This window comes from Castor canadensis, chromosome 12 (genome assembly GCF_047511655.1).
Source record: "Castor canadensis chromosome 12, mCasCan1.hap1v2, whole genome shotgun sequence".
In the NCBI taxonomy this organism is placed as follows: domain Eukaryota; kingdom Metazoa; phylum Chordata; class Mammalia; order Rodentia; family Castoridae; genus Castor; species Castor canadensis.
The window spans coordinates 127,868,809-127,885,389 of NC_133397.1; the positions used below are offsets into that span (position 1 = coordinate 127,868,809).

Genomic DNA, 16,581 nt, shown 5'->3' on the forward strand with positions numbered 1-16,581 from the left:
CAAAGATGCACTTTCCTGTACTGTTACACACGGGTCTCATGCATATGCCTCCGCCAGTGAGCTTGCAAACTCTTTGATGGTCTGGCATACACTTTAACTAACTTTGAATCCTCATTGTCCCCTGGTTGCATACAGCAAAAATAAGCAAATGATTGTTGCATGGGGATGTTTGACACCCACTTTTTAAAAGTTATATACACATTTGAGATTAATGATGTAGAGAGAAGTAAAAGAAATAATGCTATAAAGAGTTTCATCCCCATTCTGCAAGTGAAGGACAAAGCCTTAGGCTGGGTGTCTACAAAACACTGCCACCTGCCTCCCTCCCAGGACTTGCCAGAGATGGGTGAGGCCTTTATGAAGTGATGGTGCTGACGAGAGTAGGGCTTCCTGCCCTCTTGCAGCATCCTCTGCTCCCAAGGAAAATAAAGCAGGCTTCAGCTCCTTTCCATCTGATTTCCAGACACAGAGATGCCAAAAACTCCCCTAGTAACCCAGTCCAGGGCCAGGCCATTTCTCAGAAGGCCCATCTACATTCCTTCCCTCACTCAGAGCTCACTTTCCTTTGTCTACTGCCAGATGAGCTCAGCAAGGCTCTGATTCCCCTGTTACACTCATCATCTCTCTCCCTGAATTTACTTCCTTGCTTTCTCAATCCTTTAAACCTCAGGCGTCTTGGCAGCACTCACATCAGAGGCATTGCCCAATCCTGTAGGAGTCACCCCGAGGGAAAGATGCCAGTGGAGGCCACAGACACCATAATCAGAGTCCCAAAGACCTGTCCCTGTTTGCACCACTGATTCACAACAGAAGCTGGATCAAAATGGCTTAGCCTTTGTAGGATTCAAGGACAACGAGTTCCACTGTATGTCTGTTACAAGGATTCATCACCTTTACCATAGTGATTATAATGTGGTTAACACTGACTCCACTTATGACCCTGGAAGCACTTTGAAGTCCTGAGGGAAAAGGACCTGAGTTAATGCAAGGAGGTGAAATCTCAGAAGGCAGAAAGTAGGACATATTTTCTGCTCATAACAGAGCAGAAAAACAAAAGTGAAGACAGCATGGTTTTCAAATGTGTTTAACAGCAACACAGTCCTATGGTCAAATGACCTTCAGTAGACTCCCATCCCAAAACTCATAAGAAGGAATCCCTTTGGTTGAGAGGCAGGGCAAGGTGGGCTGGATGGACCGGAGCCTACTCTTTCCCTCCTCACTCATTTCTTTCCCTCCTGATGTGGCAATGATTGTCATAGCCACAAGGAGACACTAGGCTTCCATGGGGGCAGTTTGAAATGCCGAGTGAAAGGGGGAGTCAGAAAGAACCCAAATTCCATGAGACAGCGAGAGGGATGGCAATTCCAGCCTGGAACCTTGGAGGGTCATAGGGTCAACATGTTTGTATCAATGGCCTCCATGCCTTTGTTCTCTGTAGTCTACCTATAAGTTTCTTAGCCTTGGCTTTTCATGCAAATACAAAGTATTTTTGTAGTATATCTCAAACATCATAATATAGTAAATTGGTGCTCAGATGCACACAGATGCCTCTGAGAAGACCATGGCATCTTGCCTCAGGAGTTTATCCACAGATCTGGCCTTGAGGAAGGCTAGAAAATGGCCCATGGGACTCGTCAGAATAACTTGTTCTCAGCACATTTCATACTAAACTCCTTATCTCAGCCCGATGCTACAAAAAAACCTCAGGGGGCAAATCTGTCCTCCATTATCACTCAGATAAAAGCATGGGTGTTGATGACACTCCATGCCTATGATCAGAGTGCCCAGGAGCTGGCTCAGGACTCCTCCCTCAGGCTGTCACAAATGTCTCAAAGCAGGGGAGCTCTCTGTGTCTGCCCTTTCCCTTCCACCTGACTCACCACTCCTTGCCTTGACCCTTAGTAAATCCCACTATCTCCCTTACTCCATCCATGCTTTTGCCTGGAGCCCTCCATGCTGGACACAAGCCTGACTTGCTACGTGACCCACCATTCTGAAAAATGCTCTTGTACTTGATTGTATTTTATAGGCTGGTTTGTGGGGGAGCCAAAAGAAAACCAAAACCACTCTAAAATATAGTCCAAGATTCTTAGGAAGAGCCTTAAAAATAGAGCTGTACTGTAAGAAGGCTACACTTTTCCTGAATAATGAAAGGTATTCTAAGTACCTCTTATAAGACATTAAACATGGATGTTCTAATTAGTCCCTTTCCTTCTAACGGTACATTTATTAGGAAAATGGGCTGTAATAAGAGGTACTTTTCCAAGTGAGATTTCTGAGAACATTTTAATTATAAAACAGCTTGCTGACTTTCAAAAACACTGCATTGTGAATTCGACTTTCCTGAACCATCTACTAGAAAATAACTCTGATATTTAAATTTCCATCAATTTGAGAGATTCAGGAAAGAAAAAAAATCTGAAGTTTAAACAATTGCAGGATATCATTTTTTAATGATTTTCAGTGGGATATTTATAGCTTGAGAGGGAAAGGCTGGTGAAATACAGAAAAATTATGGAGGCAATTCTTTTCCTAGTTCAGGAAAATTATAGTTCTTGAAGACACTGAAAATCAGCTCTTAGCAGATGAATATTCTTTAGACCAGGGCCTCTAATGTTTCTTCCCCTTTTATTTTGGAAACTAGAAGCACATGTTTTTCAGAATGTGAAGAGTAGGTTTAACAGTCTAAGGTTACCAGGTAAGGGGTTGCAGACCACAGAGGGGACCATCCATCCATCAGATGGCCTCCTTTCCTTTGGCTATCACTAAGAAAGAGTTTTATGATTTTAATGACAGAAAAGATTCAAAAGAAGAGAATTTCTTAATACATGCAACCATATGAGATTCAGCTACCATCAATAAAGTTTTATAGGAACACAGCCACGCTCACTCCTTCACATTTTCTCTTCGGCTGCTTCCTGCTATGATGGCAGAATTGAGTGGGTTCCACAGAGAATTATGAGTCTGCCAATCCTTGAGCTAAGACATAGAAGCCACCCTTGGATCTTCCTGGGGCAAGGGGTAGGAGGATGCATACCTGGTTGAGATGGAGCAGGCATTTCCCAAGGCACCAAAAGCCGCAATAGCAGCATTTGGATGCATCCCTCGACCATGCACTGTGCTGCTGGGATCAGGTCCACACCACAGGAGTCGCAGGAGCAGAGTGAGAGACAACACAGAGACGGTCAGCAGATACCTTCCTTCTGGGGAGACCCTGTTTCCACTTGCAGACTGACGCACTGGGCAGCCCTAATCCAGTATGGGAGAAGCTCTGTTTCATGCACACTGCTAACTACTTCATTCCCAATGAGCTAGGTTTCTCTGGTGGGCTAAACTCTTATGGTTGCTGAGAACACCAACAGAAAGGGAAATGGATTAATCCATATAAGTAAGAAAGAAAAAGTACTCCTTCGGGTTCTAGCAGAAAGAATCTCATTTCCCTCTCCATTGGCTCCTAAGTGTCTCAAATGGTACACTTGTGCTTTTAAAATTTATTTTATTTTTTGTTTTTTTGAGACAGGGTCTTGTTATCTGATCCTCCTGCCTCAGCCTCCTGAATGCTGGGCTTACAGGGATGAATCACCATTCCTGGAACACTTTGCTTTCTGAACCCAGAGTTTTTGTCCATGAAAAGTTCACCTCCCACAGACAAAAAAAAAAAAAAAAACCCAAACAACATATTGTAGATATTAGTTATGTGTCCACATAAATAAAGAATCAAGTTTAACTTTGGGGGAAATTAATCCTTTATGAGACTTAAAGGACTAAATTCCAAGGGATAATTCAGGCTTTTGAAATATAACTTGAATTTGAGCATAACTGAAACATGAGTAATTGAATCAAACCCTGTGGGGAGGGGTAGCTCACCATGTCCTACCCACGGCCCAGAGTAAAAAATAGACCCCAGCTCACAGTCCTGAAATAGCCTCCCAGGAGGACCCCAGGAGTAACTCAGCCTTATATGGACATTTTTCTTGTTGCAGTGTTAATTCAGTGGCATGAAACTTGATCTGACACTTTCTGGCCCCGTGGGGGTTGCAAATTGAACTGATTTAAGGCAGGAGAGAGCTCTTGGTAGCTGGACAAAGCTTATCTGCTGTAGACGGCACTAGAAGACCTGGGTTGTTTTGTTTTGTTCTTTAACCTAAAAAAGAACGTGTTTCCCAAGAGTGACCTCACTAGAAGGGAGTATGGCTGCCTTGGTCATCCTGGGATCTTTCAGACCTCGGTCAGAGAGACCTGGAGTCTTCCACCAAGTTCTTGTTTAGTTTTCTGGAAGACTTTCCCCGAGGAGGTTAGGGTGCCTCTTTTGAGGGGAGATAGCAAGCTCACAGTTGCTCATTTAGCTTTGATTGTCTATCACTAATACATATAGAAATAGGTGAAATCCATAAATCACCATTCACATAAATGGTGCATATGCCTTAGCAATTCCCACAGGAACCTAGATTTATGCAAATACATAGAATATGTAAACAGAATATATATTCACTTGTGTATGTGTGTATATGTAAAAATACATGAATGTGTCTAAAATAAAAGACTACTAGTTTTCAAGAAATCCTTCCCAGGCTGACGGTATGGCTCAAGTGGAAGAACACCTGCCTAGCAAACTCAAAGCCGGGTTTAAACCCTGGTACTGCCAAAAGAAAAAAAAAAAAAAAAAAGAAAGTTCCTCCTCAGGTTCCTTAAGATTGAGGGATTAATTCCAAAATGCAGGAGCCAGAAGTAGTAGCTCGATTTGCCCTGGAAGGGTGGAAACCTATCTTCCAATCCCTGCAATGTAGCCAGGCAGGACTTTAAATACAAACATGGAAAAACATTCCTATAACCAAAGCAACCCCTCAAAGCGTGTGTTTCACCACGGAGAAGCCAGATGGTTTTACGTGAAATTCAATGCATTGTTCTAGTTGATACGTTAACCTTGTATCTTGATTACCAATTGAAAAATGTCAACAACTCAGATCTCTATTTAAAAGAGCAAACAAAATAAATTCTGAACTACAATATGAACCCGTGTGTGAAATTTCCTACCTTACTAAGGACACACAGCCATACCTGAAGTCTTAGGCTCAGGTAGGTTTGTGACGTGCAGACCAGGCACGACCCTTGAGGTGGGGCTGGGGAGTTTCACAATGTGTGAGAACAGAAAACTTGGGCAAAGGCCAACCACCCCTTGTGAGCAGCTAGAAACACCACGAGAACAGCTGTTTTCCTGGTGTTCGAGTTCCCGCTGGCATTTATAACCAAATGGCCATGGAAATAAAACCCGGGAGGGGACGGCTCTCAGCACAAAAGCCCTACAGTTTTCTGTCCCTTGAGCTGGGATGTGGGTCAGCTTGCCCATTCTCGCTTTCAGGCGTGTGCACACTTGCACACGCTCACTCTGACTCCCCCTCCTCCCGCGCCTCCTCACCCACGCCACGGGGAAGGAGTGGGCTGGGAGCATGTCAGCACTAACACAGCAACGACTATCATTCCTGTCTCACAATGCACTTTCCTACCTTAAAAAAATGCATGAACAAGAGACACAGACTCTGGTTTAAATTTTACCTTCAGAATTTGGCCCACTTGTTTTGCATTTTGATTAGAAGGCAACCTAGCTAATTCAGAGGCACTCCCTCCCCAGCTCCCTCTACCTCCCCTTCTTGGAGAAAACCCAAGACCAGGCACAAAACAGAGCCTGGGAATAAGGTCTGCTGGGGAAGGTGGGGACCTCTGAATGGCCACCCCACTGGTCACACTCAGGTCCTGGGACCTGCTGGAGTTTTCAGCTGTTAACCGCTCTGCATTAGGACTGCCTTACCTTCCCTTTCACAGTGTTGTGGATGCACATGAGAACAACCCTTGGAATCCTCGTCACAGTGATGAAAAATGACCCTTTCACTACTGTCCCTTGGTGGTAGCAGAAAAGAACGGAGAGGGACGACAGGATTGGACGGTCGGGAGGGTCATTCTTATTTCTGGGAATAGGGAAAGAGAACATTTTAAAGCCACTCTTTAAAAAGCAACAAGAAACTTCTTTGTGGTTCAAACCATGGTGCTAACGACCCATAAAGCAGTGAGTAACGCACTTTGAGATATTTTGCTCTCGGTAGCTGAGGATGCATTGTGTCTTGGACTAATTTGATTCCTGTTGGTGACATACAATGCTATAAGCACATAGAGAACAGAAAAACACTTTTTAAGCAAATAGTACAGAGTGAAAGTGACGTTTCCTTTTCTAGGACCTCCTCCTTCCTCCCACCCTTCCAGGTGGCTTTTGGCCTAATCTTCATTTTCCCAAGTTCAATTCTATCACAGACCCCAAGCTTTAAATGACAATATTGCTGGCATTCGCTTGGTGATTGATGTCATCAGATCACATGACCAGGACCTGGACCAGCCAAGTACCCGTGAGCTCAAGTTTAAAGGAAAGGACACAGAGCCCTGGGTGTTGGCGTCCTCGTAGCTCTGGGCTCCTGAAACCCAGCTTTAAAGGTCATTTCAGTGTGAATCATTTACGGGACTTGTTGTGACACAGCTCTCAAGAATGCGTTCTAGTCAGTCTCACAGGCAGCAAAAAAGTGATAAAGACCAGAATGGAGGCACAGCCTCCTCCCATCCCAACCCTGGAGGACAGAACCAAGGAGGAGAGCTGCTGTGACCCTGCAGGCGACCCTCGGAATCCTCTCAATGCCAGTGCTAAAAATGGGGCCTTTTCCCAGAGTTCCAAGCTAACACATTACTCGACAACTGGCTGGGGTTGCTAAGAAGTCACTGTGAACTAAGTTGTCACAGCAGCCTGGGTTTTGAGGGAGAAGGAGGCCTGCAGCCAGCAGTGTCTTAAGAGCTGGCAGTGGCTGAATTTTGCTGTTACTTAAATCATCCAGGGAAACAAAGGGAGCATGACAGTAACCCGGGAGGACAGAGGCACTGCAGCCAGGTGCCCACCAAAAGGGGCCATGTGTTTAAAGCATGTGATTTCAGAGAGACCAAGGAAGCAGCAGCTGATAGGAGTTCATTTTGATCTGATAAATTTGGAAAGTAGAGTTGGCCAGGAAAATCTGACACAATTTCCCCCTTCTTCTTTTAAAGGAAGAATCTTTACTTTTCCATTGAGACTGTTGTGCTTGAGAACATATTACGGTTCTTAAGAGACTGGAGTGGGGGAAGAACGGGACAACTGTGTTCCATCTGGGCAGGAAACATGAGGCACAGGCCACTATGCCTACTCTTGCAGGTGCTGAAGTCTTGGGGTGCGCCTCAGGTTTCAAGGTTTCAGGCAGAGGAGTGCCTGCCCTGCCTCTACTTTCCTAGGTAGGGCTGTAGGCCCTGCTGAATTTGGCTGGAAAAAAAAAAGTGCTTCCAGCAGCTGTGTTATCACAGATGAGTGAGGGGACTTTAAAAGTAGTCCCTTTCAACCCAAGCCAGTTCAGGGAGCCAGGTGACACTGAATACCTGCCCTCAATAAGAGGCAGCCCTGCAGGAAAAAGGCTGAGCAGAACGTCTTGGAAGCTGCCACCTTCCTCTTCAGGCCCTTTCTTCCCCAAACCCACCACCAACATCCTGTCATCCCTCCCTGCTGCCATGAGCTCTGTCTCCTCACAACCTGCAAAACCTGCCTTCAGGAAAGGCTCTGGTTTACCCCAGTGAGGCTAAAAATAATAAGTTCAGTAGAGACTGGGGAGGATCTCCAGGACCACGTCAGCTCATGGTCTACGGCATTGGGTTGCAACATCTGTTCCCATGAGACATCACCAAAGAGAAAACCAAGCAAGCAACTGGAGGGTCCGAGGAGCAAGTTGTCCCTCTAATTGGCAAACTCTGCCAACCCGATGACCTGTCAGTTCTGTGCAGAGGTCCTGGACAAGTCGGGGCTGCACTGCGTGGATGGCTGGCCTCCAGTGCAAAGGTGGGACTTAGACAGGGGTACTGTGTGGCCCTTGCAGGGAGACTTCTTTTAACAAAATGGACTTGGGACGGCTGTGAAAAGGCTGTAAAGTTCACCCCTCAAATCCTGCAGGAATTAGAAGCTGACTGTGTTAGGAAGAGCAAGATTCTTTAGCTGTCCTGGGTTACTCTTGTCAGGGCCAGGAAATCACCCGTCTCTACTTTTATTCCTTACACGCTGTTGGAAGTCTGCTTCTGCACTGGGTCACCAGCACAACCCAAACAGCTAGACGCCACCTTCCCTACATTTAAAAATGGTGACAAAGTCAGGTTTCTACCACCCCATCCCCTAGGTGGCAGTCCTAATTCCTTGCTGTCACAGCTCTGTGGACCTCTCTTGAAGCAAATGGTTGTAAAAGGTAAGTTTGGCAGGTTCTCCATGCCCTGGCCCTTGGTGGTCTTTGGATGAACTCTTCAGCCCGCGTAGGGCTTAAATGAATGACAGAGATGAATGCAGCCTGGCTATATTTAATCCTTACCCTGTGTGCAGACTACAATATAGCATTAAAGAAATGGGAACTCTGAGATAAGGAGAAATCTCAAGGTTTCAAAACTAAGCAGACAGTTCAAAAGAAAGCAGACCCTCTAACAAATGAAATAGTGCTAAAAATAAATCACTACACATTTTATTTTAAATTAGTTTCTTAAATCAGAATAATAGATGAAGTATCTTAAAAAGCCAAGTAGTATTGGTGGGCTTAATAGGAAAAACAGGTTTTCTTCCTGCACCCCTAATTTTCCCTCCGAGAGACACTAGCTTGGTGGCTGCCTCTGGACCTCCCCGCCACACTTTATACCTGCACGTCCTTACTGCTATTTCTTGACTTGACTTTTCTTTTCTTTTCCATGGTGCTGAGGATTGAACTCAGGGCCTCGTGCATGCCAGCAAGTGCACACTCCCTCTTGACTTTTGAAGCTTCAGATACTGTCTGCAACTTCCCCTTATGGAAGTTTCATTTTGTTATTCAGCCTAAACCACTCCCCAGTACATTCATTTTTATCACCCCTTCTCAATGATATTGAGATTTTTAGTGTTCGTGCATAAACAATATGTCTGGTGAATAATATTCACAACTGATCCTGAGGCAGGCAAGAATTAGGGAAAGTTCGGGACTCTTAGAACAAATATGACTTAATATTGCATTTCAGATTGAGCACTCCTCTCTTTCTCTGAGCCTTCTTTCCAATTGCAAATGTGTGCAGGTTACTCACACCCGAGCTCAGAGACAACTCAAACCACCTTCACCTGACTCTGGGACCACCCAGGCCCTCCCCACTCATCAGTTACTGTGGGGAATCCCCACGTTCTTCCCTTCCCCTAGGTGGGTGTACGTTTTAAAGGCACTTGGAAAAAGAGAAAGACTCTCTGCTTACAGCTTCCACCTGACCCACCATGTCCCCTTTTGTAATTCCCCTCTCTAGCTTTTAATAAACCCCATTACACCCACGTGTCCTGCCATGGATTCTTCTACGGGGAAACAGAGAATTTGAAGTATTCTGCTCACAGACTGCACCACTGCAGTTAACAATCCAAGTGTATTTCAACTACATCTCCTTTCCTGCACAACTTTGGGATTGTCCTGGAGTTAATAATTGTATTGGTTTTCTTTTTTTTGCTTTGTGTTTCATGGGCTTCGCTGAATGCTTCATGAAGGTGTAATCTTTTCTCTCACTGTCTTTTCTTGGAGACAGACCTCCTGCTCCATCTTGGACTGGGTGTTTTACAACTGTAATATGGCGACATTCTTGGAAATTCCCTTCTTTGCCATGGCCCATTTTCTGAAACTCATGTTTTCTGTCCTGGTTCACTTACAAGTCTAGGGGAGAAGGTGTGGGGAGGGAAATCCTTTGGGCCTTCGTGTATCTGAGCATGACTTTGTTTCCTTTACTGTTGACTGACAGTGGAAGTTCTAGTTGGGAGTCCTCCTTCCTCAGCATTTTCACAGCCGTGCTCTGATGTCTTCCTGGGTGAAGCTGGTCTTACTGCTGAAAGCCCGAGTCCATTTTGATGCTTCTCCCTCTCTCTGATCCTTCTTTTTTTACTTGAGCTCTCCCCCTTCTATCCCGAGATCTTTTCCTTACTCATGTCCTAGCTCTGAATGTTTTCCTTTCATAATTTCTTCCTTAGAAAAAAATCTTTTTGTTCTTTGTTTATAGAACTGCTCTCAGTCAGGTGGCAGGTTGCTTAAATAACTCCAGTGTTTTATCTTTTCTGCCTTCTTTTCCATTACTGTGCCTTTTTTTAACCCCTACCTTCTGGAAGAGTTCTTTTGAGGTTACAGTCTAATCATTCAATAGAAAAGATTCACCTTTGCAATTTTTAATTATTAAGGGTTCTTTCTTATTCACTCATTGTTCCGTGTGGGGGAATCAAAGTTTATGGGTCAATATTTCTGTTTTCTTTGATAATATTGTAGGGTTTTTGTGGTTGTTGCTTCCTTTTGCAGCCCATATTGTGTTTATTTTCATCTCTTTTTTTCCACGATGCTTTTCTTCAAGTGTTTAATAATTGCTGGTCGATAGCTCCAATTTAAGAGAGACTTGGATGCTCTGTGGGAATGGCGTTGCTTATTGCCTGGTGAGCTATGCTGTTGGGTTAGAAGTCAGGGATTCATTTCACTGGAAGGAAGACTCTGTGTGGACTGTCTGTAGGCCTTTACTTGGGTTAGCCAGTTTCTCTTCAGAAGGATCCTCTACCCTACTTTCAGGGAATCAGCATGGCTGCCAGCTTCCTAGGAGCTGAGCTGTGGAATTGGGGAGGGTAGTTGTGAGAGCGTAGTGGTCGGGGTCCTTACTATTCAGTGGTTAGACTTTCATTTATTTCCTTTCCCTTCCTTATGTCTGGTTTATATCTCCAGAGAGCAACGGTCTCAGCGGCTCCTCATTTCAGACTTGAATTCCTGAGGCTCTCTGGGTTTTGGTGGCTCAGCTCAATCGGCATCTCATTTGCCCTCCTGACAGCCAGCACACAGGCACAGACAGGCTTTGCAGGTTTCACGGCATGGCCAGTGGACATGGACAGCCTGTCCTCAGCTCTCGAGTTTGGTTGAAGTTCTTTATCTGTTGTCTTTCCAATGACAGCAGATAAGGAACACGGTCACAGTGTGCTTGCCCCTTTTCATTCTTTCATGATTGAGGGTGGGTGGAGAGGGGAGGGATGGGGAGGACAATGCTGTGCCTTACTGGAATGTCACATCAAAACCCTGTTGAAAATGCTTTGGTTCTGTTATTCTAAGATAACACAAAATCACTCTGTCACACAAACGTTACCTGCTGGCCAATTTAGCTAGAACAATCTTTGCTCCCTACTCAGGAGCAAGTAACACCCTCCCTTCCCCCTTTAACATCACCCCGCCCCAGCTGGGAGGTTTTTAATGCCAAGGACAAGAGCCCCTTTGTGAGTTCCCCAGAGTCCCTAATGATGGAGCTCTCAGATGGCACCACTATATTAAAAACCCACAGAGCTGTTTATTGTCAGGAGACAACTGCTCCATGGCATGAGTCATGCCTGGTTGACTTTCTTACCCCATGAAAGCTCATGTTTATCTGCTCATTTGGTCTGAGATTAGAGGAAGATCGGCCCTATCTGGAAGTAAACTTCCTGTTTGGGGTTGGGGTCCAACCCTGTCATTTTCCTCGGCCTGCTCTCTGGCTAATAGTCTCATTGTCCCATGGAGAGTCACACACAAGACAGGCAAAGGGTTCAGGTGTGTGTGCGTGTGAGTGTGTGTCCTCAATTATTTCCACGGGGTAATGACTTACAAACACTGAAGCATTAATTCACTAACATGTAACGCTATAGACATGAATTATAGTTACGCATGGTTCCTTTAGTGTTTAAAGTTATTTTCTTAGCAAACATTCTCCTGATTTTCCACATGAAAAAAAAAAAAAAAAACAAGATTCACAGCACTTACTGAAGTACGTTCAAAATAGACCTATCATCAAAAAAATCTGAAGTCAAGAAGATTGGCTATTTATGGAATTCAATTCAACCTTTGCTTTGAGATATTTTTCAATTCTGAGGAATGTACATTCCTTGCTTGGGTTCTTTCTAAACTTCCTAGCTTAAAGCAAAAAAGCCTGGAAAATTTAAGATTTAGCATTTCTTTTCACCACCAAATGAGCATCCAGTCCAGTTTTTAGCTTAGTCTTTTAATTTTGTAAAAGAGTCACATCAAAGCTCTGAGGTCCCTTCTGCAGTCCACAGCTCGAGGTACTTAGAAAATCCACTAGGAGGAAAGGATGGACCTACCTGTTGAAATAACAAGACACCACAGCTCCAGCAACAGTCATTTGCTGGCACGCAAGGATGAATTCACTCGTCCAGAGGAGGCCGATTAAATGGTACCACCACAGGTACCGAATGCCGGAGATAGGCTCGTATTCCACTTGGCCATTTTCCATAACCCGGGCAGCACCTACGGTTTAAAACACAGGCACGCCTCACACCATGTGTTCCCAAGCACGGAAGATGAATCGACAGCCACATTTCTTCATGCTTGGTCTTTGGGAATACCCAAAACATAGATGTCAGAGTCAAGTTTGTACCCGACAGAATTTTAAATCTTCATAGCAAACCTAAAATTTGAGAACACATTTAAATAATGTCAGCAGTGGTAATTATGGTGACTGACTAGCAGGCAATCTGAGAGACACGTGACATCTATGTTGTTATGGTTTGATTATGAAATACTCCTCCCTGGCCTATGTGTTGATGCGTGTCCCCAGCTGGGAGTGCTGTTTTGGGGGTGTGGGTGGAAACTTTCAGAGCTGGGGTCTGTTTTCAGGAAGTAGGTCACCGGGAGCATGCCTTTGAAGGTTAAACCTGTCCTTTCCTCCTTCTCTGCTTCCTGTCTGCCGTGAGGTGAGTAGTCTTTGCCATTTGCTCCCACCACCTTGATGTTCTGTCTTGCCAAGGGCTCAGAGTCAATGGAGCCAAGGACCATAAATCTCTGAAATCGTAAGCCAGAAAAACTTTCCTCCCTAAGTTGTTGGTATCAGGTATTTTGTCACAGTGATGAAAAGGCTGACTAACACATACTCTAAAACTCATTCTACTTTGAAGATGTGAAAATCTAGGTTTGAAAAAGCCAAGTGACTTGGATCTCTCTGCCCATAATTAATGGAAGAGCAACTTGGACTCTACATTGTAATGCAAACCGATGGTATTGATGAAAACACACAAAGCCATTGAGACCATGTCACAGAAACCCACTTCACCAATGATTCAGACTTTATGGAAGAGACAAGGATTTTAGCTTTCTCCAGGGGATTCACTTCCGACTTCAGGAACAAACTCTTCTAACGTGTTTAAAACATCTACCTTCCTAGGTTCAAATTTTGGTTTGACCCCTTCCTGGAAGCTGGGGACATGTGATTAAGCTTCTTGGAGTTTTAGCATCCTTTTCTAGACTGCTTGTCTCCTGATGGTAGCTGGAGCACAAAGTGAGATTTCCTGGATGGTGCTTGGTGTCGGGACTAACCCACAGAAATATCACTCCATGGGTGATAGCAATTTTATTATTGTTAAACTTTAGGGGAACAGTACTATATTAAAATGGGACCAACTAATAATATTTTACTATTCAAGTGCCTATACCTGCTCTCCTTCTCTACAGAAGCCCTGGAATTAGCTCTGCAGACTTTGGTCAACCCCAATCCCAGCTTTGCGGTTGCATTTGATTTCTGGATGCCCTGCCACTTTGTACACTGAATATACTACTGTGAGGAAGAAGCTGGGTGCTCTGACCTTTGGTGAAACCTACGACATGAGCATCACTGAAAAATGGTTGCATATTTCTTGTCATAGCTATAAATTGACTTTATAAGTAATTATAAGTCACGCATCTTTAGACGTTCACAATAGTCTGTGCACAAAGGAAAGGGGAGAAGAGCAAAGCTTATTCCCAGACTCCAGCTGGTCTTCACTCCACTATTGTATGTTCAGCTAAACAGAAGTTGCATTGTAAGAAATGGTGGCGCGGCTTCATTTACAGAGCAAAGTCCATATTCTGCTGGATGCTGGGCTCATCGTGGCGTGGAAGGCAATCTGCTTCACGTAAGCCACCGGTAAATGCCTGTGCTTTTCCAAAGTGGATGTGTTTCAGAAAAGCATTCCCAAGTGCAAGGAGACAGCCCCTGACAGCTGGAATGCATGTTTAGGTAGGTCAGGCCAGTGGATGTGGACAGCTACTTCCTGGACTGTGTCAAGTGCTCGGGGACCGGGAACAATTTTGCGAGCCCAGGTCTCCCACATCACAAATGCTGTGTTCACAGAGCAGGACTGATCATCTTCTAGACAGACAATATGTCACTGTGAAGGCTGTGGTTGCCTGGAGGGAACCACCTCTTCTCTCGGCTATCCTGAGAATATGTGACATGGGTTCACACACACCCCCGCTTGGTGTACCACAGGCCACAGTCAGCTAATGGAACAGCTGAATGATAAGTCGGGATCCACTTAGCTCTCAAGACCCTTGACATTCCCCAAAGAGGCGGAACCCAGAAGCTATTTCTGACAGATTGCTGTTGGCTTTGGTCACGTGTGTTGGGCGCATTTTCTCTTTGTTCGTCCGCAACAGCTCTGCCGGGCTGTTCACAGGCTTTCACTTAGGGTTGGATTACTCCATCTGTCAATACGGTGATTGGTATTTTGGACCAGATGCTTCTTCGTTGGGTGTGGTGGCTAGCCTATGCACTTAAGGATGCTTAGGATTATTTGTCACCTCTAGGCACCAGTTATGACAACTCCAAACATCTCCACATGTTTCCAAATGCCACCTGTGAGAGAACCACAGCTGAAGTAAACATTCTTGAGGAACCAGGCGCCAGTGGCTTCAGGGCGAAAGCCTGGGTACCAAGGGACACAGCTGGTGTCTGAGTTACAGAGCCCGTGGGTGGGGCAGGCATGCTTCTGTGTGCATGACCCCCCTCTTGTGGATGGCTATGCCAGTGCAGGCGAGAGCCTCAGCAAACCAGGGCTCCACAGTCAGTAAAGGTAAAGAAGGTGGGGAGGACAGATAGATATTGGAGCTGTGGCCACATGGTTGGCCCACACTGGCCGAAAGTCACATCTCTGCATTGTCCCCTAATGGCTGGCCAACCTCAAGCAAGTTGTGGGACCTTGTGTTTCTTCACCTACCTACTCCTCACCCTCTTGGTGACCCCATCCCATCATGGTTCCAAATACAGTACACGTAGTCACTATGAGCAAGTATAAGAAATGGTTCTGAGAATGGCAAGTGCGTTATAGTGTCAGCTGTAAAAGACTGAATATAGTTGTGATACCAGTTTGGGAATTAATTAATGTTTATTAGGCTGTCATTACCCTGGGTATTAACTACTAGGTGGAAAAAAATGGAAGAGGCAAAAATCAGGAAGATCCACTGATGTGCTAACAGTGATGGTGACTGTGGTGACTGGTGATGCTGTCTGAGGGACTATCAGACTCACAGGCTGCCATGTTGCTCTATTCATATCTCAACACAACTGCTTTCCAATTGCTCTTCCAACCAATGAGAATTTAGTTCCCACCTCACTCTCAGCCAATGACTTTCCCCCTTGTTGCTTTGAGAAAAATGAGGCAATCATGAAAAGTCTGCTAGGGCCCTCTCCCCACATCTGCCTGCTACCCAAGTGTCTATGATCTGACCCCTCCCTTAAAATGATAAGCTGGCCTGCCCTATAGCCCACCCTTTCTCACCTACTCGAAGACATCCCTTCAGCAATTCTTCCTTTCCTCATGGAAGTATTCTCTTCTCCTGAATTAGTGCTAGTATTTCCATTGAAAACTGTTCTCTGGACTCCTTTGTCCTCCAGCTTCCTCCACTTTCCTCTTTATTCTGTACGGTCTCTTTCTTCGTTCCTCAAGATGGTTTGTACTTGCTGTTTCTAATTCCTTTCTGCCTTCTTTTACCCTACAACAGTCATGAACCCCCTTCTCTGAAATGATTTTGTCTTACTCCAGTTCTAAGCTGTTAATAGCACTGGAGACACTAGACCATCCATAGTTCCTTTACCTAAATTCCAGGACGCCACACTCCTTCCTTCCTGCCCACTGGCCACCCCTTCTGGCCTCCTTTGCTGTCCTTTCTCATCTCCAGGGAATCTTTTCTGCAGTGTGGGGATTGAACTCAGGGCCTGTGCATGCTAGGCGAGTGTTCTACCACTGAGCTACACGTCCTCCAAGTCATCTTCACATCGACATGTCTCAAAGCACAGTCCTTGGATTTCTTCCCTCTCTATCCATACTCATCCTAACCTTATAATTAAATATTATTTATATGTTCCCAAATGAGACCATCCCCTGAACTTCAGACTCATATAGAAATCTCCATCTGCTTGTTTAAAAGTTATCTCAACACAACCCCAAATTGCTTTCTGATCTACTCCTAAATTTCTCCACTCAACTTCTTTTATTTCCCCTTTATCGTTGTGCATCGTACACGCAACTTCCTACCCCGGGTCAGTTTACGACCATTTCATCTTCCAGTTGCTCAAGCCCCAAACCTCAGAGTCATCACCACCTCCTCTTTCTCTGCATGCCTCATCTAACATAGCAGGAAATCTGATTAGCTTGACCTTCAAAGTAGACGCAGAATACAATATGTCATTCCGTGAAGTGGGTCACTCCAGCCTGCATCACTG

General features: G+C 45.0%; 1 protein-coding gene across 2 annotated transcripts in view; it reads right to left on the reverse strand.

Moving 5' to 3' along the window:
- The window catches only part of Slc44a3 (solute carrier family 44 member 3), a 72,108-nt gene that overhangs the window by 23,954 nt on the left and 31,573 nt on the right, over positions 1–16,581 (reverse strand). Inside the window, exons 10-12 of one of the 2 annotated variants that reach the window (XM_074050946.1) lie at positions 12,188–12,353; positions 5,807–5,963; positions 3,038–3,121 (exon numbers count right to left, since the gene is read on the reverse strand). In XM_074050946.1, the coding sequence (XP_073907047.1) occupies positions 3,038–3,121; positions 5,807–5,963; positions 12,188–12,353 (407 nt within the window). Of the gene's footprint in view, positions 1–3,037; positions 3,125–5,806; positions 5,964–12,187; positions 12,354–16,581 lie in introns of both variants that reach the window. The other variant, XM_074050945.1, reaches the window with a different exon arrangement.